At 43.8% G+C, this 25583-nt stretch overlaps 3 protein-coding genes and 4 non-coding genes across 7 annotated transcripts; 6 read left to right on the forward strand and 1 right to left on the reverse strand.

Moving 5' to 3' along the window:
* The first annotated feature begins 1594 nt into the window (after positions 1-1594).
* aamdc (adipogenesis associated, Mth938 domain containing) lies at positions 1595-4583 on the forward strand. Its single transcript, XM_055895936.1, has 4 exons — positions 1595-1705; positions 2292-2447; positions 2530-2625; positions 4195-4583. Exons 2-4 carry the CDS (start codon positions 2316-2318, stop codon positions 4333-4335), a joined length of 369 nt encoding a protein of 122 aa, XP_055751911.1. The 5' UTR covers positions 1595-1705; positions 2292-2315; the 3' UTR covers positions 4336-4583.
* Positions 3528-18532, reverse strand: ints4 (integrator complex subunit 4). Its single transcript, XM_055895933.1, has 24 exons — positions 18398-18532; positions 17648-17842; positions 16777-16894; positions 16557-16663; positions 16297-16429; positions 15985-16085; positions 15664-15714; positions 15482-15570; positions 15091-15211; positions 14922-14993; positions 13312-13486; positions 12938-13143; positions 10812-10954; positions 10569-10684; positions 10304-10437; positions 9792-9949; positions 9624-9717; positions 9427-9507; positions 8697-8827; positions 8560-8619; positions 8140-8299; positions 7916-8059; positions 5278-5398; positions 3528-5157 (listed from the first exon to the last, which is right to left on the reverse strand). The coding sequence occupies exons 1-24, from the start codon at positions 18449-18451 to the stop codon at positions 4979-4981; spliced, it is 2943 nt and encodes a 980-aa protein (XP_055751908.1). The 5' UTR covers positions 18452-18532; the 3' UTR covers positions 3528-4978.
* Positions 18522-24029, forward strand: LOC129832136 (40S ribosomal protein S3). The gene is made up of 7 exons (XM_055895935.1): positions 18522-18632; positions 19156-19286; positions 20007-20100; positions 20830-20924; positions 21584-21771; positions 23041-23244; positions 23958-24029. The coding sequence occupies exons 1-6, from the start codon at positions 18603-18605 to the stop codon at positions 23238-23240; spliced, it is 738 nt and encodes a 245-aa protein (XP_055751910.1). The 5' UTR covers positions 18522-18602; the 3' UTR covers positions 23241-23244; positions 23958-24029.
* On the forward strand, positions 20428-20576 carry LOC129832588 (small nucleolar RNA SNORD15). Its single transcript, XR_008755972.1, has one exon. It is a non-coding gene; the product is annotated as a small nucleolar RNA SNORD15 (small nucleolar RNA).
* Positions 21212-21361, forward strand: LOC129832591 (small nucleolar RNA SNORD15). Its single transcript, XR_008755976.1, has one exon. It is a non-coding gene; the product is annotated as a small nucleolar RNA SNORD15 (small nucleolar RNA).
* On the forward strand, positions 21957-22105 carry LOC129832589 (small nucleolar RNA SNORD15). Its single transcript, XR_008755973.1, has one exon. It is a non-coding gene; the product is annotated as a small nucleolar RNA SNORD15 (small nucleolar RNA).
* Positions 23544-23690, forward strand: LOC129832590 (small nucleolar RNA SNORD15). Its single transcript, XR_008755974.1, has one exon. It is a non-coding gene; the product is annotated as a small nucleolar RNA SNORD15 (small nucleolar RNA).
* Positions 24030-25583: the final 1554 nt, after the last annotated feature.

Genomic DNA, 25583 nt, shown 5'->3' on the forward strand with positions numbered 1-25583 from the left:
TGGCCACTCCAATACCTTGACTTTGGTGTCCTTAAGCTAGGATGGTGTTCTTCGACTTGCAAGCCTCCCCCTTTTTCCTCCAAACATAACGATGGTCATTATGGCCAAACAGTTCTATTTTTGTTTCATCAGACCAGAGGACATTTCTCCAAAAAGTAGTCTGGCTTTTTTATTGCGGTTTTGGAGCAGTGGCTTCTTCCTTGCTGGGCGGCCTATCAGGTTATGTCAATATATGACTCATTTTACTCTGGATATAGATACTTTTGTACCCGTTTCCGCCAGCATCTTCACAAGGTCCTTTGCTGTTGTTCTGGGATTGATTGATTTGCACTTTTCGCACCAAAGTACGTTCATCTCTAGGAGACAGAACACATCTCCTTCCTGAGTGTTATGGCGGCTGCGTGGTCCCATGGTGTTTATACTTGCGTACTATTGTTTGCACAGATGAACGTGGTACCTTCAGGCGATTGTTAGTTGCGCCCAGGGATGAGCCAGACTTGTGGAGGTCTACAATTTTTTTTTCTGAGGTATTGGCTGATTTCTTTTGATTTTCCCATGATGTCAAGCGAAGAGGCACTGAGTTTGAAGGTAGGCCTTGAAATACATCCACAGGTACACCTCCAATTGACTCAAATGATGTCAATTAGCCTATCCGAAGCTTCTAAAGCCATGACATAATTTTCTGGAATTTTCCAAGCTGTTTAAAGGCACAGTCAACTTAGTGTATGTAAACTTCTGACCCACTGGAATTGTGATAGATTATTTCACTGTGTCTATAAACAATTGTTTGGAAAAACCCTGTGTCATGTACAAAGTAGATATCCTAACCGACTTGCCAAAACTATAGTTTGTTAACAAGACATTTGTGGAGTTGTTGAAAAACAAGTTTTAGGTTGAGTAATTATGTAAACTTCTGACTTCAACTGTATATTCACTTTTAATACTCTAAATACACTTGGAACTGCATGAAAATCATGTTTATTTGAGTTTCAAAACATTTTGAAATGTTGATCCCAATGTCACACATTGGCCCCATTATTTATTGAAAGACCCAGAACTGTTATTTTTACGTGTGGAGCATGCAGAATGGAGAAGTCCTTTTTAGTCCACAAATACGCTTTCTGGTTCCGGAAGCCAGCTTGTGATGCATATGTTTTTGTGGATAAACATATCATATTTTTTGTTTTGTTATTATCAAATACCTTTGCAGCATCATTGTTCCCCTTTCGACAGTGTACACATTGGCTGACATTTGTGACGTTACAGGAGGAATGGGAACCTAAAGGCAGTATAATAGCCTTTTGGGGGAACGGGAGTGATTCTCTCTCACACACACACACACACACACACACAACTTAAAAGTCCATGTAGAAATACATTTTATAAATAAAGTAAATGGTTATTGGATGAACTCGGTGGGACAAACAGCCATTACTTCAAACGTTCAGTTACAATTAACCGTAGCCAGTCCACATTTTGTCATCGCCACGTTCAGCAGGAGCGACAACGTTGTCTAACGTTCAGATAGAAATGTATGATATAGAACAAATATAATTCTCTGGTATGTAGAAAAAGTAATCACATCAGCTCATTGAATATCTACCTGCAACGTTCCACAACGCTGCAGTATCAGCTACTTAACCTAACGATCTGGAACACACCCCTTTACGAAAGTAGCACAGGCTGCCTACGAGGGAACGAACTGGTAAGGACAATAAGCATTCACGACTGACGGACATAAAATTAATAAAGTTTTAAAACCAAGACAAGTCAGTAGTAAATGATAGCAAAGTGACACTTTCGTCAATTCAGTTTCGGTTCATTAATGATCGTTCAGTTTCAGAACTTGTTTGCGTGAACCTGCTACAGTTCCCCAGTGTTTGTTTACATGGTCACGTTGACAGAAATATGATCTAATAATAGTTAATAGGGATTAAACTTTAGGTATGTTTCTCACTAGATATGCTTATGTTTTACAATAATACTTTGTGTATCCATATTCCTCGGAGCATTGATCTCAAGTTGACAACCCCTCTTGAGACACCAACACACAGATCGGAGAGGTTTGAGCAGGGCCGCCCGATTAGCCATTAAGGGGTTGCTCAAGGGCAAGATAGTATCTAGGATACCGATGCCAGCAACCCTCCGGTTCCTGGCCCACCTTTACTTCGATCCCACCGACTGCGTCATTGCATTTTGGCACACCAGAATTACATTAATTTCCAATGAAACGCTGCGTTTGCCTTGTGTTTAGTTGAAAACGCTGCGTTTGTTTCCAAACGTGCCTGCAGCAGCCGAGACACGACATCTGACCTATGTCGTCGCCAGAGATCGCTTCCCTGTCCTGGGGACACATGAAGGTGAAGGGCTGCTCGTCTTCCTATAAGGACTGTAAGGTGTGGCCCGGGGGTAGCCGCGCATGGGACTGGAGAGAGACTGGGACGGATGTAAGTTAAGATAATAAGACATGGACTGCGTCTCAAATGGCACCTTGTATGATGATAATGATGTGACTGACTATGTGTGTAGCATCACCCTGGAGTGCAGCCTGCAGATCTAGAGGAGGTGCTTCAGAAGGGAGTGGCGACTTTGGTCATCGGGCGGGGCATGAGTGAGGCGCTGCAGGTATCCCCCTAGCCCCATACACACACTCTTCCCCTACTCGTTTACATGACAATTTCCCAAGATCTACACATTCACCCCAAAGATTGTTTATTATATTGACAGGATATTAGTGCACTCTAACAATGGTAATACATGTCCTTAAAGATGGAAGGCAGGCGGGAGGTGAGATCAGGTGGGACTATTTTAGCCAATGAGAGAGCAGAAAAGCTTGTGAACAATGGGTCATAGCGATATATAGAGGACTCATCTTTGTATCTCTGCAATTATAGCGTCTGTGACAGCAATAGGCTCCATTTTAAAGTAGTACATTTTATTTTCCTTCATTGGCTGATTTTTCCAACTCATAGGAATCCCCACCCAGTTGACTACTTTAAAATGTTGGAAGCCTTCAATGGCAATGTCCATGCTGAAATAGATGATATCCATGATGAGTCCTCTCTTTATGACAATAGGCACAACTCCGATATAAAGTCGTTTTTGGGTTGCCGAAATGCCAAGGGCGTCCACTTATTACACTGCATTCGTAACAACCTATTACGAAACTTATTTTCAATCAATCAATCAAGTTTATTTTATATAGCCCTTCGTACATCAGCTAATGTCTTGAAGTGCTGTACAGAGACCCAGCCTAAAACCCCAAACAGCTAGAATGCAGGTGTAGAAGCACGGTGGCTAGGAAAAACTCCCTAGAAAGGCCGAAACCTAGAGAGGAACCAGGCTATGAGGGGTGGCCAGTCCTCTTCTGGCTGTGCCGGGTGGAGATTATAACAGAACTATGCCAAGATGTTCAAAAATGTTCATAAGTGACAAGCATGGTCAAATAATAATCATGAATAATATTCAGTTGGCTTTTCATAGCCGATCATTAAGAGTTGAAAAACAACAGGTCTGGGACAATCAAATAAGAACAGTCACATTTATTGTTTATCAAATTCAACACTCTAACCTCCATACAAAAATTCCTCACTTATTTTGGGCAGAGTAAAACCTCTCGCTTCCTCTGTTTACCCTATCCTTCACTTTCCCTAGCCCCGACAAACATACTTTCACCAGCTTCTACACATGTACACTTTCCCACAATTCCCCTGATTTCTCTCTCTGGCCTTGTTCGAGAGCATCAAAACTGTGATGTACCATGGGTAAATTGTGAATGACTGATCTACAAATAATATTGAGTAGTTATTTGATGCAAGGTGATTTGTAGATCAGTCAGTCTTGACTTGCCTTTTAAAGGAAAACTCCACCCAAAAACAATTTTTGTATTAGTTTCATTAGTCCATTGTTGACAGTCCCAAAATGTTTTGCCTGTCAATAATCAGGGTTTAAAGATATGTAACTTTCAAAACCCAGAAATCATCCCCGTATGATGCAAAACCCAGAATCATATGATGCAAATTGATTTCTGTATTTTGAAAGTTACATCTTGAAAACCTGATTGTTGACAAGCAGAACATTTTGGGACTATGCTAACAATGGACTAATGAAACTAATACCAAAAGATAGTTTTTGGGTAGAGTTTTCCTTTAAAGATGGCTGCAATGTTGAACTCTGCGCTCTCTCTCTAAAAAGGTCCCGTCCTCAACTGTGGACTTCGTGATACAGAGAGGAGTGGAGCTGATAGTTCTGCAGACAGAGAAGGCCATCACAGAATACAACAACCTGGTTGGCCAGGGAGCCAAGGTGGGTGGCATCTTCCACTCTACCTGCTGATGACATCATACCACAGGTGGCCAGTAGGAGAAGTCTGAAAGCCTGGTGCAATTCAACAGGGTCATATTCATTACAGCACACTGTAGCAAAACGTTTTGCAATGGACAAGTCCATGTAGTCCCTCCCTGTTTTATTCTGTTTGGTGCCTGATGAACACAACCCTGGGGTGCATTAGCGAAGTGAAACATTCAGAACACCGTAATGAAGAGCTGAAATGACTGGCTGTGAATAAAGGCTTGTTTTTGTCATCTGGTTTCATTTATTGTCATTCAAAGAAAAAAAATGGTCCTTAACTATAGCAACTAGGAATAGCAACACACAGATCAGACAGGTGACCTCAGTGATACTCTGGCTGAGTCTCAGGATGAATCCCAAATGGCACCCCTTTTCCTTTAGTGGTCAAAAGTAGTGCCCTATATAGGGAATAGGGTGCTATTTGGGACACAACCTCATTCTAGTTGAGCAGTCTGCCAGGAGTGGCACATAGTCACACTAACAATATAAACATATACGCAGTAAGGAACGGCCAGCTTTGAGGTCTGCGTCAATGGCTGAGGACTAGAGGGTTAGGGGTGGGAGAGGGAGAAGACAACAGACAAGATAGGAGAGAGAAAGCGAGATGGATGCTTAGAGGTGTTTGGTGTCAGCGGCGGGCAGGTTTAGGCATGATGAAGACCTTGACAGGTTTGCCGAAAGAAATGGTTCCCTCAGTGGCACCCTCTGCTGGCTGCAGGCCTTCAGTGCTGCTGTCACTCCACACTGCCTTACAGAGACGAGATGAGCTGTAGGCCAGCAGCAGCCTCACCTCGATCTGACACGCCTCTGAAAAAGACAGAGAAAGGGGCCGGGGGTGAGTTTGTGTCCATGCAGAGTAAGACAGCTGGAATGTGGGTGTGCCCCCACTAGTCCATGTGCTGTGAGACCGGTAGTGTGTGTCCTCACCAGTCCATGCGGAGTGAGACAAGTAGACCTGTGTGATGAGGCGGTGGCGGTGTGGTCCAGGACTCCTGAAGTCTCCAGGTTTAGGCTGAATCACATGAGACTGGCCGTCTGGATACAGCACCTGGAGAGAGAGATAAAATGTGTGTGTGTGTGTGTAAAAGACAAAGCAAACTATTACAACTTGGACCAACACTTCATCCATCAGCAGGAGAGAGGGCACAGCTTATATTAGAGGTCGGCCGATTAATTAGGGCCGATTTCAAGTTCATAACAATCGGAAATCTTTTTTAATTTTTTTTTTACACCTTTATTTAATCTTTATTTAACTAGGCAAGTCAGTTAAGAACACATTCTTATTTTCAATGACGGCCTAGGAACGGTGGGTTAACTGCGCCGTTCAGGGGCAGAACGACAGATTTTTACCTTGTCAGCTCGGGGGATTCAATCTTGCAACCTTACAGTTAACTAGTCCAACGCTCTAACCACCTGATTACATTGCACTCCACGAGGAGCCTGCCTGTTACGCAAATGCAGTAGAAGCCAAGGTAAGTTGCTAGCTAGCATTAAACTTAACTTATAAAAAACAATCAATCAATCAAAATCACTAGTTAACTACACATGGTTTTTTATTTTTTTTTATTTTACCGTTATTTTACCAGGTAAGTTGACTGAGAACACGTTCTCATTTGCAGCAACGACCTGGGGAATAGTTACAGGGGAGAGGAGGGGGATGAATGAGCCAATTGTAAACTGGGGGTTATTAGGTGACCATGATGGTAAGAGGGCCAGATTGGGAATTTAGCCAGGACACCGGGGTTAACACCCCTACTCTTACGATAAGTGCCGTGGGATCTTTAATGACCTCAGAGAGTCAGGACACCCGTTTAACGTCGCATCCGAAAGACGGCACCCTACACAGGGCAGTGTCCCCAATCACTGCCCTGGGGCATTGGGATATATATTTTTTTTTAGACCAGAGGAAAGAGTGCCTCCTACTGGCCCTCCAACACCACTTCCAGCAGCATCAGGTCTCCCATCGAGGGACTGACCAGGACCAACCCTGCTTAGCTTCAGAAGCAAGCCAGTAGTGGTATGCAGGGTGGTATGCTGCTGGCATACTGGTTGATGATATTACTAGTTTATCTAGCGTGTCCTGCGTTGCATATAATCGATGCGGTGCGTATCGTCGCTCCAATGTGTACCTAACCATAAACATCAATGCCTTTCTTAAAATCAATACACAGAAGTATATATTTTTAAACCTGCATATTTAGATAAAAGAAATCCAGGTTAGCAGGCAACCAGGTGAAATTGTGTCACTTCTCTTGCATTCATTGCACGCAGTCAGTGTATATGCAACGGTTTGGGCCGCCTAATTTGCCAGAATTTTACGTAATTATGACATAACATTGAAGGTTGTGCAATGTAACAAGAATATTTAGACTTATGGATGCCACCCGTTAGATAAAATACGGAACGGTTTTGTATTTCACTGAAAGAATAAACGTCTTGTTTTCGAGATGATAGTTTCCGGATTCGACCATATTAATGACCTAAGGCTCATATTTGTGTGTGTTATTATGTTATAACTAAGTCTATGATTTGATAGAGCAGTCTGACTGAGCGGTGGTAGGCAGCAGCATGCTCGTAAGCATTCATTCAAACAGCACTTTCGTGCGTTTTGCCAGAAGCTCTTCGCTGTGCTTCAAGCCTATCAACTCCGGAGATTAGGCTGGTGTAACCGATGTGAAATGGCTAGCTAGTTAGCGGGGTGCGCGCTAATAGAGTTTCAAACGTCACTCGTTCTGAGACTTGGAGTAGTTGTTCCCCTTGCTCTGCATGGGTAACGCTGCTTCGAGGGTGGCTGTTGTCGTTGTGTTCCTGGTTCGAGCCCAGGTAGGAGCGAGGAGAGGGACGGAAGCTATACTGTTACACTGGCAATACTAAAGTGCCTATAAGAACATCCAATAGTCAATGGTTAATGAAATACAAATGGTGTAGAGAGAAATAGTCCTATAATAACTACAACCTAAAACTTCTTACCTGGGAATATTGAAGACTCATGTTAAAAGGAACCACCAGCTTTCATATGTTCTCATGTTCTGAGCAAGGAACTTAAACGTTAGCTTTCTTACATGGCACATATTGCACTTTTACTTTCTTCTCCAACACTTTGTTTTTGCATTATTTAAACCAATTGAACATGTTTCATTATTTATTTGAGGCTAAATTGATTTTATTGGTGTATTATATTAAGTTAAAATAAGTGTTCATTCAGTATTGTTGTAATTGTCATTATTACAAATAAATAAAAATCGACCGATTAATCGGTATCGGCATTTTTTGGTTCTCCAATAATCGGTATCGGCGTTGAAGAATCATAATCGGTCGACCTCTAGCTTATATACATACCGCTAGGGTCCTGGACAAAGGCTTCATTCTGATTCTCTACCCTTCACCCAGAGATGTGCAGGCATATCCACCTTATGCATTTACATTGGATTGGTGCAAGCACAGCTTGAGGGAGTTTCCACTATATTCCAGGTAAGGGCAAGTGTACGCTTTGGGAGAAGGTTGGAGAATCGTAACGCAGCCAAGGGGTGTGTGTACCAGAAACTTTATATAACAGGGTGTGTACCTGTACTTTGACAGTGTTGTGGGGGTCTTGCACGTGCTCCAGCGTAGCATCGATGTCTAGCGCCACCACCAGGCCAGATGTGAAACGCAGCGGGTTGTCAGACTCTCCTGTCGGCTCGATGATGGTCGCTGACGCACGCTGGACCTGCCAGCCAATACAAACCACACCTGGGTCAAATACCTGTGTGTGTGTGTGTGTTTGTGTGTGTGTGTCTCTCTGTGTACCTGTTTAGGTAATTGAAGGTTTAAGAAGCCACTCTGTCTCAATGTGGTCTGAAGGATCTTGACTAGTTCTCCAGGCTTGCAGGCCGACAGCTTGGGACTCAAGTCCAACAGCTTCCCCACAAAACTTTCCTGGAGGTGGGGCAGCTCCACCACAAACAGCCTGGAGGCATAGAGGTCAGGATTCATCAGAATACCAAAAGAAAAGGGTGTGCTTTCTGCAAGGTCAATGTTGACACCTTGTGGCGATAACTTAAAACAACAATTCAGTTCACCAATTCATTACAGATGCATCAGTTTCTGTTTGTCTTTTATAGGACAAATAGTTTGTCTTATGTTTTCAAAGATGTAAAAAGTTGATTAAATAAAACAGATTAAATAGGTAGATTAAATGATGGTAAAAAAAGAAAGAAGATAATCTACCTCTGAAAGGATTCCACCTCCTGAAGGAACTTCTCACAGACACTGATGAGAGGTTCAACTCTGCAGAGAGATGAGAGGGGTTGAGCTGCTCTGCAGTTACAGACATGGACGGTGGGGGTGTTTGTGTGTGTACTAACCCTCGTCTGGTACGGGCAGTCAGGACTAGCTGTAAGGCCTTAGCCTGTAGTCTGACGTGGTGTATGGTGGCCACCTGTCTGTTCTCCAGACCACTATATAGGAACTCCAGTTTATACGTCTCCTCCAACATCTACAAAACACACACACAACATTATATACACACAACTCTGCACATCACATTAATGTCTAGGGGTAACGCCACTGGCTGAAGACACACACACTGAGTGTACAAAACATTGCTCTTTCCATGACATAGACTGACCAGGTGACCCTTATTGATGTCACTTGTTAAATCCACTTCAATCAGTGTAGATGAAGGGGAGGAGACAGGTTAAATAAGGATTTTTAAGCCTTGAGACAATTGAGAGATGGATTGTGAGCCATTCAGAAGGTGAATGGGCAAGACAAAAGTATGTAAGTGCCTTTGAACGGGGTATGTTAGTAGGTGCCAGGTTCACCGGTTTGTGTCAGCACCCCTGTGGAATTCTTTCAACACCTTGTAGAGTCCAGGCCCCAATGAATTGAGGCTGTTCTGAAGGTATGCAACTCAATATTAGGAAGGTGTTCCTCATGCTTTGTACGCTCAGTGCATATGCTCCTCGTGTATACGCTCCTCTTCCCACCGGAGATCGGGGTTCAATCCCTCCTTCAACCCGTATCCCCCCATTTCAAGTGTCTAAACAAAGTGAAAAATACTATTTAAAAAAGCACAATCGTTTGTGTGTGTACCTGTTTGGCAGCAGCAGTTGCCATGGCGTTGTGTTTAAGGCAGAGGGGGACGGCCATAGTCCACAACTTCTCCTGCAAGGCCTGTGGGAAGGACACAAAGAGAGGAGACAAAGAGATGAGGAAAGGCAATACGATTTGGGCATTCTGGTCAAATGTAATGCAGACAGACACCGGTCTATCCAGATGCAGAAACACACCTTGGTGAGCAGTAGTTGGCAGCGGAGGTAGGTGGCAGAGAAGTCAGCAGCTCCTGCCAGCTCTGTCTGTAGCTCCCCCAGTCTCTGTAGGTCTCTGAGAGGATACACACACAAAATATTAGCTTCAATTTTTTAATGTATTGATAGTATTAGTGTGTATGTATGTACCTGATAGTAAAGTTGAGCAGGTCCTGAGACCCGGGGTCCTGTAGGTTGTGTATAGTGCTAATTCTGCTCAGACTCTGTTGGAGGAATAGTTGAGCAGACTCCACACTGCCTGAACCTTCTATACCACTCACACCTGGGGCCTGCGTCCTCCCTGGTAACTACACACACACACACACACACACACACAGGTTCAAGCCCTGAATGCTGATTGGCTGACAGCCGTGTTCTATCAGACCGTATACCACGGGTAAGACAAAACATGTATTTTTACTGCTCTAATTAGGTTGGTAACCAGTTTTTAATAGCAATAAGGCACCCGAGGGGTTTGTGGTATATTGCCAATATACCACAGCTAAGGGCTGTATCCAGACACTCCACGTTGCGTTGTGCATAAAAACATCCCGTGTTATATTGGCCATATAGCACACCCCCTCGGGCCATTTTGCTTAATTATGACACAGTGGGTCTCGACATAGATTGGTGAAAGGTGTGTGTGTGTGTGTGTGTCTTACCCTGAGAGGAGGTACTAGGTGAGAGAGGCTGTCCCGTAGGTAGGTGTAGTGTCTAAAGGTGTGGTCTGAGAACAGAGCTGTCATGGTGGGACAAGACTGAGCTGCGTTGAACACCAGCACCAACACTGCAATATCTGGTACGCTAGGTCAGGAACACACAACACAAAGGTAGGTATAGGTGTGTGTGTGTGTGTGTGTGTGTGTGTGTGTGTGTGTGTGTGTGTGTGTGTGTGTGTGTGTGTGTGTGTGTGTGTGTGTAGGATACAGGCAGGGTCATCCATGTCTGGTTCAGGGGTGTGGAAGTAGGGGTGAGTACTGAGCAGCTCTGGAACCAGCGGTAACACCAGCGTAGGATGACGACAACCTAGAAACTTTAGACACCTAGAGAGAGAGAATGAGAGGGATAGAGAGAGAGATGAAGAGAAAGAGTGTGTTGAGTTTTAAAAGCTTTTTTATTGAATCACTTGCAAAGGGATACACACAGACACACACACAGACAGAAGCTTACTTCCAGACAGAGTTGCGGTCGGTGGGGTACTTGGTGAGGTTTTTCAGCAGCTCCAGCAGGGCCAGTTGAATACACTCTTTAGTCGACACATTGGTGAAACACAGCAACTCATGTAGCGCCTCTCTGATGTCACGAGACGAGTCCTACACAAGTTACACATTTCAGTTATTATTTTTATTCGTAAAAAAAATTGATACAGGACCAGTCAAAAAGTTTGGACACACCTACTCATTCCAGGGTTTTTCTTTATTTTTTTACATTGTAGAGTAATTGTGACGACATCAAAACTATGAAATAACACGTATGGAATCATGTAGTAACCAAACAAAGTGTTAAACAAATATAAATATATTTTATATTTGAGATTCTTAAAAAAAGTAGCCACCCTTTGTCCTGATGACAGCTTTGCACACTCTTGGCATTCTCTCAACTAGATTCATGAGGTAGTCACCTGGAATGCATTTCAATTAACAGGTGTGCCTTGTTTAAAGTTAATTGGTGGAATTTCTTTCCTTCTTAATGCGTTTGAGCCAATCAGTTGTGTTGTGACAAGGTAGGGGTGGTATACAGAAGATAGACCTATTTGGTAAAAGACCAAGTCCATATTATAGAAAGAACAGCTCAAATAAGGAAAGAGAAATGACAGTCCATTACTTTAAGACATGAAGGTCAGTCAATTCGGAAAATTTCAAGAACTTTTAAAGTTTCTTCAAGGGCAGTCACAAAAACCATCAGGCGCTATGATGAAACTGTCTCTCATGAGGACTACCACAGAAATGGAAGACCCAGTTACCTCTGCTGCAGAGGATAAGTTCATTAGTTACCAGCCTCAGAAACTGAAGCCCAAATAAATGCTTCACAGAGTTCAAGTAACAGACACATCTCAACATCAACTGTTCAGAGGAGACTGTGTGAATCAGGTCTTCATGGTCAAGTTGCTGCAAAGAAGTCACTACAAAAGGACACCAATAAGAAGAAGAGACTTGCTTGGGCCAAGAAACACGAGCAATAGACATTAGACCGGTGGCGATCTGTCCTTTGGTCTGATGAGTCCAAATTTGAGATTTTGGGTTCCAACCGCCATGTCTTTGTCAGACGTAGAGTAGGTGAACAGATGATCTCTACATGTGTGGTTCCCACCATGGAGGAGGAGGTATGATGGTGTTGGGGTGCTTTGCTGACGACACTGTCAGTGATTTATTTAGAATTCAAGGTACACTTAACCAGCATGGCTACCACAGCATTCTGCAACGATACGCCATCCCATCTAGTTTGCGCTTTGTGGGCCTATCATTTGTTTTTCAACAGGACAATGACCCAACACACCTCCAGGCTGTGTAAAGGCTATTTGACCAAGAAGGAGAGTGATGGAGTACTGCATCAGATGACCTGGCCTCCACAATCACCTGACCTCAACCCAATTGAGATGGTTTGGTTTTTGCGACTGCACTTCAAGAAACTTTCAAAGTTCTTGAAATATTCCAGATTGACCGAGCTTCATGTCTTAAAGTAATGATGGACTGTCGTTTCTCTTTGCTTATTTGAGCTGTTCGTTACCAAATAAGGCTATCTTCTGTATAGCACCCCTACCTTGTCACAACATAACCGATGTTATGAAGGAAAGAAAGCATTAAGAAGGAAAGAAATTCCAGAAATTAACAAGGCACACTTGCTAATTGAAATGCATTCCAGGTGACTCCTTTAGCTGGTTGAGAGAATGCCAAGAGTGTGCAAAGCTGTCAAGGCAAAGGGTGAATACTTTGAAGAATCTAAAATCTATTAAGATTTATTAACACTTTTTGGTTACTACATGATTCCATGTGTTATTTCATAGTTTTGATGTCTTTACTACTTTTCTACAATGTAGAAAATAGTAAAAATAAAGAAAACCCCTGGAATGAGTAGGCGTGTCCAAACTTTTGACTGGCACTCTATATTCTAACATTTAGAAATGTTCTTCTTTCACCTTGTAAGTGTGTGTGTGTGTGTGTGTGTGTGTGTGTGTGTGTGTGTGTGTGTGTGTGTGTGTGTGTGTGTGTGTGTGTGTGTGTGTGTGTGTGCATGCATGCGTGTTGGCACGTGCATGTGTGTGTATGCGTCTCCATATGTGTGTTGGTGTGTGTTACCTCTAGTACAGCCAGTACAGTATCCAGCTGGTCTTCTCTCAGGGTGATGTTAGTAGAGATCTGTCTCAGGACGTGGATGGACTGCAGCCTGACTTCCTCAATCTCATCATTAAACATGTCAACCAGGAAGTCCAGGCACTTCTCCGCAAAGCTGGCAGATGATTGGGCAAGAGCAGAGAGTGCATCCACAGCAGCAATACGCACCTCTACAGATAAAACACACACAGGCACATTATAATTTACACACACAAAACCCATGCGCACACAAACACACACACTCTCGCTGAGCCTCCACAGCCTTCACAGAAACAAACAAAACATAACACACACACACACAACCCCAAACACACTTACCGACACACACACACCCTTACCGTACATCTCGTCCTCCAGTCCGTGTACGAAGGCTCCACATGCCCCCGAGGCGATCAGGTTGACAGCTGAGGTGTCCACCTTCTCCTTGGGAGCATCATCAGCCCATTTCCTCCCAGAGGAGAACTCACCTGACGTATAGAGCTCCTTGGCCCGCTCATGAGCAGTACGTTTCCTCTGAGATATAGATAACATTATTATTAATATATTGTTGGGTTGTAATTTGAAATACTTGCTACACCAGAAGTGAATGGTTATATGTAGGAGGAATGTATATGGTGGGCTCAACAGAGGTTGGATATGAGTCATGGGCTTAGAATATTACTGAGTAAGGGAAAGGGCAATCACATGGTTGCGGTCACTGATGAGGCTGGATAGCTGTGGATTAGTGAGGGATGTGGGACGAGGTCAGGTCACATGAAGGAGAAGGAATAGTTTGTTACCTATATCACTTAACTTCCTGCCTAGCAACAAACATGTAGTGTTTAGAGAAAAGGAGGAGACTGCCTAAAGGGGGGTATAAATGCTGGTGGAAACATGCATGTCTTTTCAGCTGTTTGACCCAGTGGGTGAACAAACTTAGTTTGAGCTTCCCTAGTTGTCTGATGGTTTATTTAGAACCTGAGTAAAAACGAACAATACGACTTTACTGGGTAAAACAGCTGAAAAGACAGACATGTTTCCACTGGACAGAGGAACTCTGCCTAGAAGGCCAGCATCCCAGAGTCACCTCTTCACTGTTGACGTTGAGACTGGTGTTTGCGGGTACTATTTAATGAAGCTGCCAGTTGAGGACTTGTGAGGCGTCTGTTTCTCAAACTAGACACACTAATGTACTTGTCCTCTTGCTCAGTTGTGCACCGGGGCCTCCCACTCCTCTTTCTATTCTGGTTAGAGCCAGTTTGCACTGTTCTGTGAAGGGAGTAGTACACAGCGTTGTACGAGATCTTCAGTTCCTTGGAAATTTCTCGCATGGAATAGCCTTCATTTCTCAGAACAAGAATAGACTGATGAGTTTCTGAAGAAAGTTATTTGTTTCTGGCCATTTTGAGCCTGTAATCGAACCCACAAATGCTGATGCTCCAGATACTCAACCAGTCTAAAGGCCAGTTTTATTGCTTCTTTCATCAGCACAACAGTTTTCAGCTGTGCTAACATAATTGCAAAAGGGTTTTATCATGATCAATTAGACTTTTAAAATTATAAACTTGGATTAGCTAACACAATGTGCCATTGGAACACAGAAGTGATGGTTGCTGATAATGGGCTATGTCTATGTAGATATTCCATTTTTAAAAATCTGCCGTTTTTAGCTACAATAGGTCATTTACAACATTAACTATGTCTACACTGTATTTCTGAATAATTTTATGTTATTTTAAGGGACAAAAAATGTGCTTTTCTTTCCAAAACACCAACATTTCAAAGTGACCCCAAACTTTTGAAAGGTAGTATATGTACTGTATTACATTACATCTAGATTAGATTGACCTGCTCATGAGCTGTACGTTTCCTCTGAAATATACATTATAATAAATAAATTACAAATAAAATGCTGTATGTTTCCTCTGAAGAGATATTTTACACACACACACACACACAGTGTACGTACCCTGAGGTCTGACATCAGCTTCTTGTCCAGAGTCTGCTCTAGGAAGTGAGGACTGACCTGCAACATGTTACCCTGAGGAAGAGAGGAACGAGTGGAGGGGGAGGAAAGGAGAACCACGACTATCTGAAAAGTAAGATGTCAAAATATACAGTTGTGTGTGTGTACTCACCAGTGTTTTGGCGGCCTGCACCCTGACCACCCAGGATCCATCAGAGACCATGTGACTGATCTTCCCAAACGAGTCGTCGACCAGACGGACTTGCTCATTGGACGACGGAATCGGCACAATGCTGATTGGACAGATGCCACCTTTATTCATCAATCACACAGCAGTTTTCACCCCCCCAGTCAGTGAGTGTGTGTGTTCAGTGTTGGGCTTGTTTGACATTGCAGCCGACTGCTGACTGATGATATACAAATCGACTTGCATCATAAATAACCACTCATTATTATTTGTAGATCAGTCTGGCAGGCACAATTTACCCACAATGAATCATGGACTTGGTGATCTTGAACACAGCCAGTGTGTGTGTGTGTGTGTGTGCACGTCTAAGTCTTACCTCTCTGGATAGAGCTGACTCAGGACCCACACCATCTGAACGGCAGCCGAACGAACCTGCTCATAGTCATCACACAGCAGCTGACAGGCCTAGACACACACACAATTAAAGAGAAACGCTCACACAAAAGGACCTAGCGGCTGCGAAAGAAACACACGCATGCACAAGCATACACACTTTACCTGATCATAAATGGTCTGTTGAATCTTCAGTCCCCTTTCATGCAGTTGCAGCTGAAAGGAAGAGCAGAACATTGAATAATCAATCAGTCAATCTATAATCTATCTAGCCTGTACACATGCCAATAGTCTAGAGAGGCGTCCTATATGCTTGGAGTAGGCATCCAGCTAACTTTCACCTGTCCTGTATTTTCAGAGCAGTGCAGACTATCTAGAGGCCTCTCAATATCCACTCAATAGACTGAAGCATTGTTTTGGGCATGCATTCTAAGTGAGCATGCTAGGATGTATATTGGGACATAACAGGAGGAAGTAAGGTCATACCATGGCTTTGATGGCCGCCGTGCGCACCCTTGGGTCCTGGTCTGCAAAGTAGTCACTGATGAGGCTCTGCGCGTCTCTCACACACACTCCACCAGACACCCCTGGAAGGAGGAGGAAGGGAGAGTGGAAAGTAGTCACTGATAGCACACTGCTGCTGCACATCCCACACACATCTCTCAGACATGGTGATGTAATGAGGGGGTGTCTGGTTGAACTGGTTGAATTAAATTAAGTAAATAAACATTTCATGTAGTAAATGTTTTTATTGTTGTTGACTCAACTACCCTGGTTAACGCAAATAAATATACACACCTGGAGCACTGCCCCCAATAACAGCTGGAACCAATCCCTGTCCATCTTTATTTAATGGCGTGTCCACATTTCCCAGGCAACCCAGGAGTTGTAGGCATTTATTCCTCACACCGAAATATGTGTCTGACAGGTGCTGAGAGAGAAATGAGAGGGATAAGATGAAAGAGGGGGATGAGAGAGATCGATGAGAGAGAGCGGGATGAGAAAGAGGATGAGAGATTGCTGAAAAAACTTGCAGACCACGACTGTATGCGTGTTACCTTGTAGGCCACCTCTATGAGTCTGTGTCTAACAATAAGGCTTTCTGGGAGATGGGTGCCGATGACCAGCAGAGTGTCCAGCAGCTGAGCCAGGACCTGATGGGACTCTGGACACACACACAGAGAAGAAAACACAAATACAGACATGGACTAGGTCAGAGAAGATATGGGAAAGAGTGTGTAATGGTGTACTAAGTGTGTGAATCAGATTGTAACTTACTCTCTGTGTTGAATGTGTTGAGGGTGTCATCTAGGATACTCTCAGGGTTGAAGTTCTGGGTCTTACTAAGCAGGCCGATCAGAGAGGCAATCTTTAGCCGCACAGAGTTATCCTGCTCCTACAGAGACATAGATACACAAACAGTCATCACTCTTCTACAGCAAGACACAGGAGCAAGGTGAGGGAAAGAAGGGATGGAAGAAGACGAGGCAGAAAGGATAGATGTAGGAGGGGAGAAAGGAGGGACCATGGAAGGAGGGGCGAGGATAGCTGCTCTTAGCAACGCAGGTGTATTTACATACACTCCTTTCAGTTGTATTAGGTTGCACAAAAACAGTCCTCGGGAAGCCAGAAGTTAAATACAATTCCATTTCAACTTATTGTGCCGGTGGGCAGGAAGGTTGGTCATTTTGACGGGTGGAATGTGTGACAAAATATCTAAAGGATCGGATTATTAAACAGAATTTCCAAACTGGTCTGTTGTAGACCCACTTCTTCTCTGCTTACCTCATGTCAAAATAAAAGTCATTCATTTTTTGCCCACATATGGAGCACATGCAGGACTTTTATTTTGACATGAGGTAAGCAGAGAGTACATTGGCACAAATGTAATACTATTAAACTTCTGGCTTTCCGCTGACTGTTTGTGTGCAACCCAATACAATTGAAAGCAACGCTAGTGTATGTAAATACACCCGCATTGCTAAGAGCAGCTAGGGAGAGGAGGGCTGCTTTACCTTGTAATAGTGTTCCAGGAGGAGAGATGGGAGAATGATGAAGGATAGAAAGAGAAGAGAGAGGACGAAGGAGAAGATGGAGGGATGGAAGAAGAGATGTGAGGATGGAAAGATTAAAGCCAGAGCCATCATACCTTGTAGTAGTGTTCCAGCAGTATGCGCACAACCCCTTCCACACTCTCTGCCTCCACGGAGCTGCGGGCGAAGTGCAGCAGGTACTGCAAGGCATCAGTGGGGTTGGAGGCCTTACACAGGTCAATGTGCAGCGCTGCAGACTTACTTGGCTTGGTCAGACGGAGCTTCTTGGCTGGAGCCTCCTCTTGGGGAAGCTGTTGATCAACAGAGACAATGGATTACCTTTTAATTATGTGATGTGATATGGATCTGGACACCCAAACGGCATATCTAAAGCTGTAGGGATCGAACTATAGCAAGGATTTAGACAAAGCTAGCCAGGTACCAGATCCCTTTGTACTCTTGCCTACTCTATTGCTGTCCTTTTCATGATTTGCATAATCATAACACAAACAGACTGGTACTTAGGCTAGAACACTACTGCAAATGTACACCAGCTAGCTAACTAAAAGTAGCTACCACTGGCCATTTGTTCAGATCCATGTGACCCAACGTAGCTAGTCAGCAACGTTTCTACGAGTCCTATATAATATCTCTATCTACCTAAATTTAATGAAATAGGATGCACGATGTTATCAACAATTTGGATGTTATTGCGGGATGCAATACGTTAACAGTTGGTTAGCTAGCTACGAAACACTCACACAGTCTGAGTCTAACGTTAGCTAGCTGGCTTGCTAGTATTGTAAGAACAACGACAATTAACATGTGAATATTTCGTTTTTTTTAGTAACCATGCGTCTACCGACCTGAACAACTTTGGAGAATTCCTCGTAAACTCGCTTTTTGAGATGTGCTGCCATTTCCAAAGAAATTAACTAGCTTCCAGTATTTGTTTGATGTTGAAAGCGCCCAGTACCATCGTCATCAAGCATCGACGGAACTCGCAATTATGGGTATAAATATACTTCCGGTTGCTTAACAATTTCTTTCCTGTCAGCGGCCTCCGGTAAAATGGCGGTGCAAATCTCAAAGAAGAGGAAGGTTAGTTCACGTTTCTTACCAAAATGGTCTTCGTAACTGATGCATTTGTAGCAAATTGGGATGCCATGTGTTAGCAGCATGAGTACGGAGTTGATTGTGGTATTGATCGGTGTCCTCGTCCTCTAGTCTAAAGAGGATTGACAAAGATGTTACCTACCGGTACAAAGAATCCTCACTTCGCTAGAGAACGTGCAACGGAGTGCCTTATATACCATACTAGCGATTAAGTATAGCCATAATAACACCATTTAAAACATTTAATTGCGAGTCTGATTGTCAGTGGTGTGTATGTAGATTGGTAATCGGTGTCCAGTTGGCTAATGTTAACGTTATAGGTGGCAGGCTACTTAATTGTAATATTGTCACTATCCAGTTAGAGTCATAGTACTCCGTAATACTCTGTAATAGTAACTTGCTGGCCAGTGATGTCACCAACAGTTGCAGGTTCGCTAGTGACTAGGTGACTACAAGCATGTTCCCTGCAACCTTGCTAACAATATACTCAATTTGTGTGCCTGGTTAGTTCGTCGCGGACGGAATCTTCAAAGCCGAGCTGAACGAGTTTCTGACGCGCGAGCTTGCGGAGGATGGGTACTCCGGTGTGGAGGTGCGTGTAACCCCGACCAGGACCGAGATCATCATCCTGGCCACAAGGTAATGTTACCGGTATGTTGGTAGCTAGGGGGTTATACTGTCTTTAACAGGTGTATTGTTGGTACAAAGTACAACTTTTTTTTCTCCAGGCGCAAAAGGCCTCATCGTCACTTAAGAAATGCTAACAAGTACTACGGAATTCTCATAGCGGATGCTAGGTAAATGCTATTGAGCACATGCGAACATTTCCTACTAGGACAGACAACCAGGCTCACGCTGTTTGCAGGAAGCACAAAATAAATATTAGGTAGCATGGATGCTGTTAACAAGAAGCTTGGTCTTTGTTAGCCAACTTAGCCACTTCTCAGTAAAAGGCACATGACAACCTGCTTGGAGTTTGATAAAAGGCACTTAGACCATGAGAAACAAGATTCTCTGGTCTGATGAAACCGAGTCAACTCTTCTGCCTCAATGCCAAGTGTCGTCTGGAGGAAACCTAGCACCATCCCTACGGTGAAGTGTGGCAGAATCATGCTGTGGGGATATTTTTCAGAGGCAGGGACTGGGAGTTAGTCAGGATTGAGGGAAAGATGGATGGGGCAAATTAGAGATCCTTGATGAAAACCTGCCCCAGAGCGCTAAAATTGATTTGAATCAAATGGATAATCTTGAGTTTTAAATATGAGAACCTGTTCAATACAGCTGGAACTTTCAGGAAAACAAGATGACTAACTGATTGCATAGAGCACGTTTAGTAATAGAGTGCCATTGTTGTTTCAGGACCCAGAATGTTCTGGGAGAGAAGGGCCGTCGCATCCGGGAGCTGACCGCTGTTGTTCAAAAGAGGTTTGGCTTCCCTGAGGGCAACGTGGAGGTAAACAAATGGACACGCATACACTAGACACACTACAGTTGCATACATGTACTCATTAGACAAACTCCCTAACCACAATATCAGGTAGCTGAGAACTGTGGTTCAGAAGAGGTTTGGCTTCTAAGGGCAGTGTGGAGGATAGAAGAATATGATCGTGTGACGTTTAAATGAAAACAAGTATGAATTCCACAGATTTTTACATAGGGGGGATTTGAAGTGTGTTAATGAATGTAAAACAACTAACCTCAAGTGTGTCTGAAGGTAGAATCTGTGACTGGAAAAGCTCTAGCTTTCTTTGCGTTAAGCTGTTAACCAGAAACGACTTTCCTTCAGTGATGATACGATGACGAGTCGGAACGGGACACAGTCAGTCTCTGCGGTCACTAGAACAGGGTCACGTTCTGTGTCTCTGGGTTCAGTTCCCCAGTGCAGCATGTCTCTTCAATTGAAGACATCGAGGCATTTGTCTGAGAAGGACTGAATCCAGTACAGGAAATGTGTGGATTCATATGGTTTCTTGTTAGGTAGTCCGGTAGCTAGTTGGCTAAGATAAAGGGAGTCAGGGATGCATATCGGCGTTCTAGAGACGGTTTCTACCACAATTAAGAATTTGAATTGCGAGGCTACACTTCTGTTGTGGTGGTTCCGTGGCTCACATTGCAGCACCTGCACCAAGCTGTGTAGCCTCTCTGTATTTGTAGAATGTTAACCTCCACTCTCTCCCTCTAGCTGTACGCTGAGAAGGTTGCAACCCGTGGTCTTTGTGCCATTGCTCAGGCTGAATCTCTGCGCTACAAGTTGCTGGGAGGTCTGGCTGTACGTAGGTAAGCCTAACCCTGGCCGCTGACCTCCAACCTGTTGCACCTAGACACTGATCTAAGGTCCGTTATGCATTAACCTGCAATGGTGCAGGTTTCACTCTTAATGGTACAGGTTAGGATTTGGGAAGGTAAGCGGGGTCTAGATCTGTTCAGGATAAAGTTGCCAGAAAACTACTTTTAGCTTAGCATGCTATGATCAGTGTCTCTAGGAATCTATTGAGCAGAACAGGCCCCTGTTACAGTCCACTTTCTTAAACTTCCTTTCTCATGGCATACAGTAGAATGTCTCCCTTCAGTGATGATACGATGACGAGTCGGAATGGGACAGTCTGGTCTGTCTCTGGGTACACTGGATTGGTGTCACGTTGTGTGTCTGGTTTCAGTTCCCCAGAGGAGCAGGTCTCTTCAGTCGAAGACATCAAGGCATTTGTCTTAGAAGGGCCAGGAAAATGGCTCATAATGTCAGATGTGATCTCAGTCCTGTATAAGTTGACGTGTATTAAACCCATTTTCTTTCTCCTATCCCAACCCCCCCCCCCCCCATTTTCGCTCCACCTTACGTCTTCGCCCCCTCGCCTTTCTTCCTTTCGCTCTCCCCACACTCTTTTCTGCGCACTCTTCACCATCTCTCTTCTACCTCTCCCTCTATCCCCCCCTCCCAGAGCTTGCTATGGTGTGCTGAGGTTCATCATGGAGAGTGGCTCTAAGGGTTGTGAAGTGGTGGTTTCTGGGAAGCTGAGGGGTCAGAGGGCCAAGTCCATGAAGTTTGTTGATGGCCTGATGATCCACAGTGGAGACCCAGTCAACTACTACGTAGACACCGCTGTACGCCACGTCCTGCTCCGACAGGGTAAGTACCAAATCAACCCCTAGACACTACACTACTACTCTACCCCTAGACACTACTAATGGTTAGACAAAGGGAATACCAAATCAACCCCTATACCCTACCCCTAGATTATTCTGATCTGTCAAGGTGAGTCTCATCAACAGTAGAATTGTTGGTCTGTTGCATTTTAAAGGTGAAATGTTTGCCTTCGGTGATGATACGATGACGAGTCAGAATGGGTCACGGTCGGTCTCTGGGGTCGCTGGGTCAGGGTCACGTTCTGTGTCTCTGGGTTCAGTTCCCCAGAGCAGCGAGTCTCTTCAGTTGAAGACATCGAGGCATTTGTCTGAGAAGGGCAGTCATATTAGTCTAGTCATTATGATCAACCTCTTACTTTCTATAGCACACATGTGCTAACCCTCATACTCTATTCCACAGTGCCTTCAGAAAGTGTTCAGACCCCTTGATTTTCCCACATGTTAGGTTACAGCCTTATTCTATAATTGATTAGTGTTTTTTCCCCCTTCAATCTACACACGATACCCCATAATGACAAAGCGAAAACAGTAATAAAAAAAAAAACTAATTTATTACAAGTAAAAACAAAAATATATATATTTACATAAGTATTCAGACCCTTTACTCAGTGCTTTGTTAAAGCACCTTTTGGCAGCGATTACAGCCTCAAGTCTTATTGGGTATGACGCTACATGCTTGGCACACCTGTATTTGGGGAGTTTCTCCCATTTTTCTCTGTGTTCTTGGGAACCTTCAATGCTGCAGAAATGTTTTGGTACCCTTCCCCAGATCTGTGCCTCGACAATACTTTCTCGGTGCTCTACAGACAATTCCTTTGACCTGATGGCTTGGTTTTTGCACTGTCAACTGTGGGACCTCATATGAACAGGTGTGGGCCTTCCCAAATCATGTCCAATCAATTGAATTTACCACAGGTGGATTCCAATCAAGTTGTAGAAACATCTCAATGATGATCAATGGAAACAGGATGCACCTGAGCTCAATTTTGAGTCTCATAGCAAATGGTCTGAATACTTATGTAAATGTAATGTTTTTTCCCTTTGTCATTATGGGGTATTGTTTGTAGATGAGCATTAAAACATATATTTTAAAATAAGGCTGTAATGTAACTGGAAAAGTCAAGGGGGCTAAATACTTTCCTAAGGCACTGTATACGTTTCACTGTTCTACGTCTAGGTACGCAGAATAACCGTTGGGTAGAGGGTCCGTGTAAGCACTGATGTGTTCATGTATGTGTTTTTTGTCTGTCAGGTGTGCTTGGCATCAAGGTGAAGATCATGTTACCATGGGACCCCAGTGGTAAGATCGGCCCCAAGAAGCCTCTGCCAGACCATGTGAGCATTGTGGAGCCCAAAGACGAGACTATCCCCTCCACCCCCGTGTCGGAGCAGAAGGGTGCCAAGCCAGAAGCCCCAGCAGCCATGCCACCGACTCCTGTACCCACCGCATAGACAGGTACTATACCCTAACACTAACCCAGGCACTGCATAGTAGAAATGTACTGTACTATAAATTAGTGGTTCTCAGCTGGTTTTGCCTCAGGGCTCATTTAACCAGGTTGCTTCAGTTGTGACTCAATTTGCATTGTGGGGGAAAACTAGATTGATAATGTAGTAATTGTTGAGGAGGCTTGTGGTAGTGAAAGGACTCCCCATAAGTGTCATTTAAAATGCTGCACGAAAGTGTATCTCAGGGTGTGATACACTTTGTGTACTTTCAGGGCGACTATTAGTTTAGTGTTAGTTTACTCTTCCCTTCAGTGATGATACGATGACGAGTCGGAACGGGACACTGCCTGTCTGGGGTCGCTGGGTCGGGGTTACGTTCTGTGTCTCAAGGTTCAGTTCCCCAGAGCAGCGCGTCTCTTCAGTTGAAGACATCGAGGCATTTGTCTGAGAAGGGCTTCCTGACTTTATCAAATATCTGCATATCAAATGGTACCCTATTACCTTTTATAATGTGCTACTTTTGACCAGGACCCATAGGGATCTGTTCAAAACAATACACTGTATTGGGAATCGGGTGCCATTTGAGTCTGACAATATACTGATTAAATATTTCTAGACTACGTTGAGCATGTAGTTAAGCTACTGTGTGTGTAATTCATAAACTGTGATTCAGGCAGGTTTAGGTCTGGTATCCTAATGTCTGTTATGTCTTTCTTCCAGGTGTCAACCATTGTTCATAGATGGAAGCAGGACCCTACATTTTCTGTACAAAAATAAAACCTGGAAAATACACCTTTTTGTTGTCTGTCTCAACTTGTGAAATATTCCTCTTCCCAAACATGGCAATTAATGAATTAGTTAATAATTGGTTGGTTTATGGTACTTTTGGAATTGGGAGAATGGCGAGGAGTCTGGGTAGATGGGTAAGGAAACGCTACCTCAATACAAAACAAAAAAACCTTCATAACTGTCAATACCAACAAAGGACCTAAAACTAAACAGGGCTTGTTCTAAAACTCGCTGTCATGCAAAGTAATTCCTTGATGAGCTATAGGACGTTCAACACGTAACTATCCCCTACCTGAAGGACAACGGAACACTCTTCTGGTAATTTACCCCGATATCAAATAACATACTGGCCTTTCCACACGTGTTGTGGTTATTTACTTGTTGCTAGTAGCATATTTTATACTGAACAAAAATAATAAATGCAAGCTGCAACAGTTTCAAAGATTTGACTTGAGTTACAGTTCATACGATGAAATCGGTCATTTGAAATGCATTCAGTATGCCCTAATTTATGGATTTCACGACTGGGGAAACAGATATGCATCGGGTGGTCAGATACCTTTTTTAAAAAATGGCCTCGGCATCTCATCACGATATCTGCATTCAAATTGCCATTGATAAAATGCAATTTTTTCATTGTAGTTTATGCCTGCTGTTACTATATACAAGTAACAATGTAAGTGAGTGGATGTGTGCATATATGGTGTTGAGGTGCCAAAACGAAAGAACAAGCCTCCAACAGTGTTTACATGGAGTCTCCTCGGTGTATGGGGGACAGGTGTATTTATCCCTGTGACACACCTGAACCCAGGTGTGTCCCATTTCGCTGATGACCCACTCAGCTCTGCCCACTGATGCCAAATACATGGTCTGCTGTTGTGAGGCCAGTTGGATGTACTGCCAAATTCTCTAAAGCCACCTCCAATGTTTATGGGAAAGAAACTAACATTCAATTCTCTGGCAACAGTTCTTGTGGATGGTCCTGCAGTCAGCATGCCAATTGCATGCAACATCTGTGGCATTGTGTGGTGACAACTGCACATTTTTGTGGCCTTTTATTGTTACCAGCACAAGGTTCATGCTGTTTAATTTAGATTGATATGCTACACCTGTCAGGTAGGTGGATTAACTTGGCAAAGGAGAAATGCTCACTAATGACTATCAACAAATTTGAGAGGTAATCTTTGTGTGTGAAATGTATGGGATCATGATTTTGGTTTGCAATAGCGTTACACCACTGACAATTTGAAATGGTCCACCCACACAGACCGTGTGGTGAAGAAGGCACAATGGTGCCTTTTCAACCTCAGGAGGCTGAAGAAATGTGGCTTGGCCCCTAAGACCCTCAAACTTTTGCAGATGCACTATTGAGAGCATCCTGTCATGCTGTATCACCACCTGGTACTGGCAACTGCAGTGCTTTTCAGAGCGTGGTGTGGTCTGCCCAATGCATCACCGGTGGCACATTGCCTGCCCTACAGGACCTGATGTTACAGGAAGGCCAAAAATCAACCAGCCGAGCCATTATCGGGTGCATCAAAGCTGGGACTGAGAAGC

The sequence above is a fragment of the Salvelinus fontinalis genome, chromosome 33, assembly GCF_029448725.1.
Source record: "Salvelinus fontinalis isolate EN_2023a chromosome 33, ASM2944872v1, whole genome shotgun sequence".
NCBI lineage: Eukaryota > Metazoa > Chordata > Actinopteri > Salmoniformes > Salmonidae > Salvelinus > Salvelinus fontinalis.

Bases quoted from the DNA above. Each gene is read 5' to 3' on its own strand.
- aamdc (XM_055895936.1), top strand. From the start codon at position 2,316: ATGTCGTCGCCAGAGATCGCTTCCCTGTCCTGGGGACACATGAAGGTG. The intron at 2,448-2,529 runs GTAAGTTAAGAT...CTATGTGTGTAG, and splicing joins GGAGAGAGACTGGGACGGAT to CATCACCCTGGAGTGCAGCC. The intron at 2,626-4,194 runs GTATCCCCCTAG...CTCTCTAAAAAG, and splicing joins GCATGAGTGAGGCGCTGCAG to GTCCCGTCCTCAACTGTGGA.
- ints4 (XM_055895933.1), bottom strand. From the start codon at position 18,451: ATGGCAGCACATCTCAAAAAGCGAGTTTACGAGGAATTCTCCAAAGTT. The intron at 16,664-16,776 runs GTAAGTTACAAT...GTGTGTGTCCAG, and splicing joins CAACACATTCAACACAGAGA to AGTCCCATCAGGTCCTGGCT. The intron at 15,571-15,663 runs GTAAAGTGTGTA...GTGTGTGTCTAG, and splicing joins AACAGACCATTTATGATCAG to GCCTGTCAGCTGCTGTGTGA.
- LOC129832136 (XM_055895935.1), top strand. From the start codon at position 18,603: ATGGCGGTGCAAATCTCAAAGAAGAGGAAG. The intron at 19,287-20,006 runs GTAATGTTACCG...TTGTTGTTTCAG, and splicing joins ATCATCATCCTGGCCACAAG to GACCCAGAATGTTCTGGGAG. The intron at 20,925-21,583 runs GTAAGCCTAACC...CCCCCCTCCCAG, and splicing joins GGAGGTCTGGCTGTACGTAG to AGCTTGCTATGGTGTGCTGA.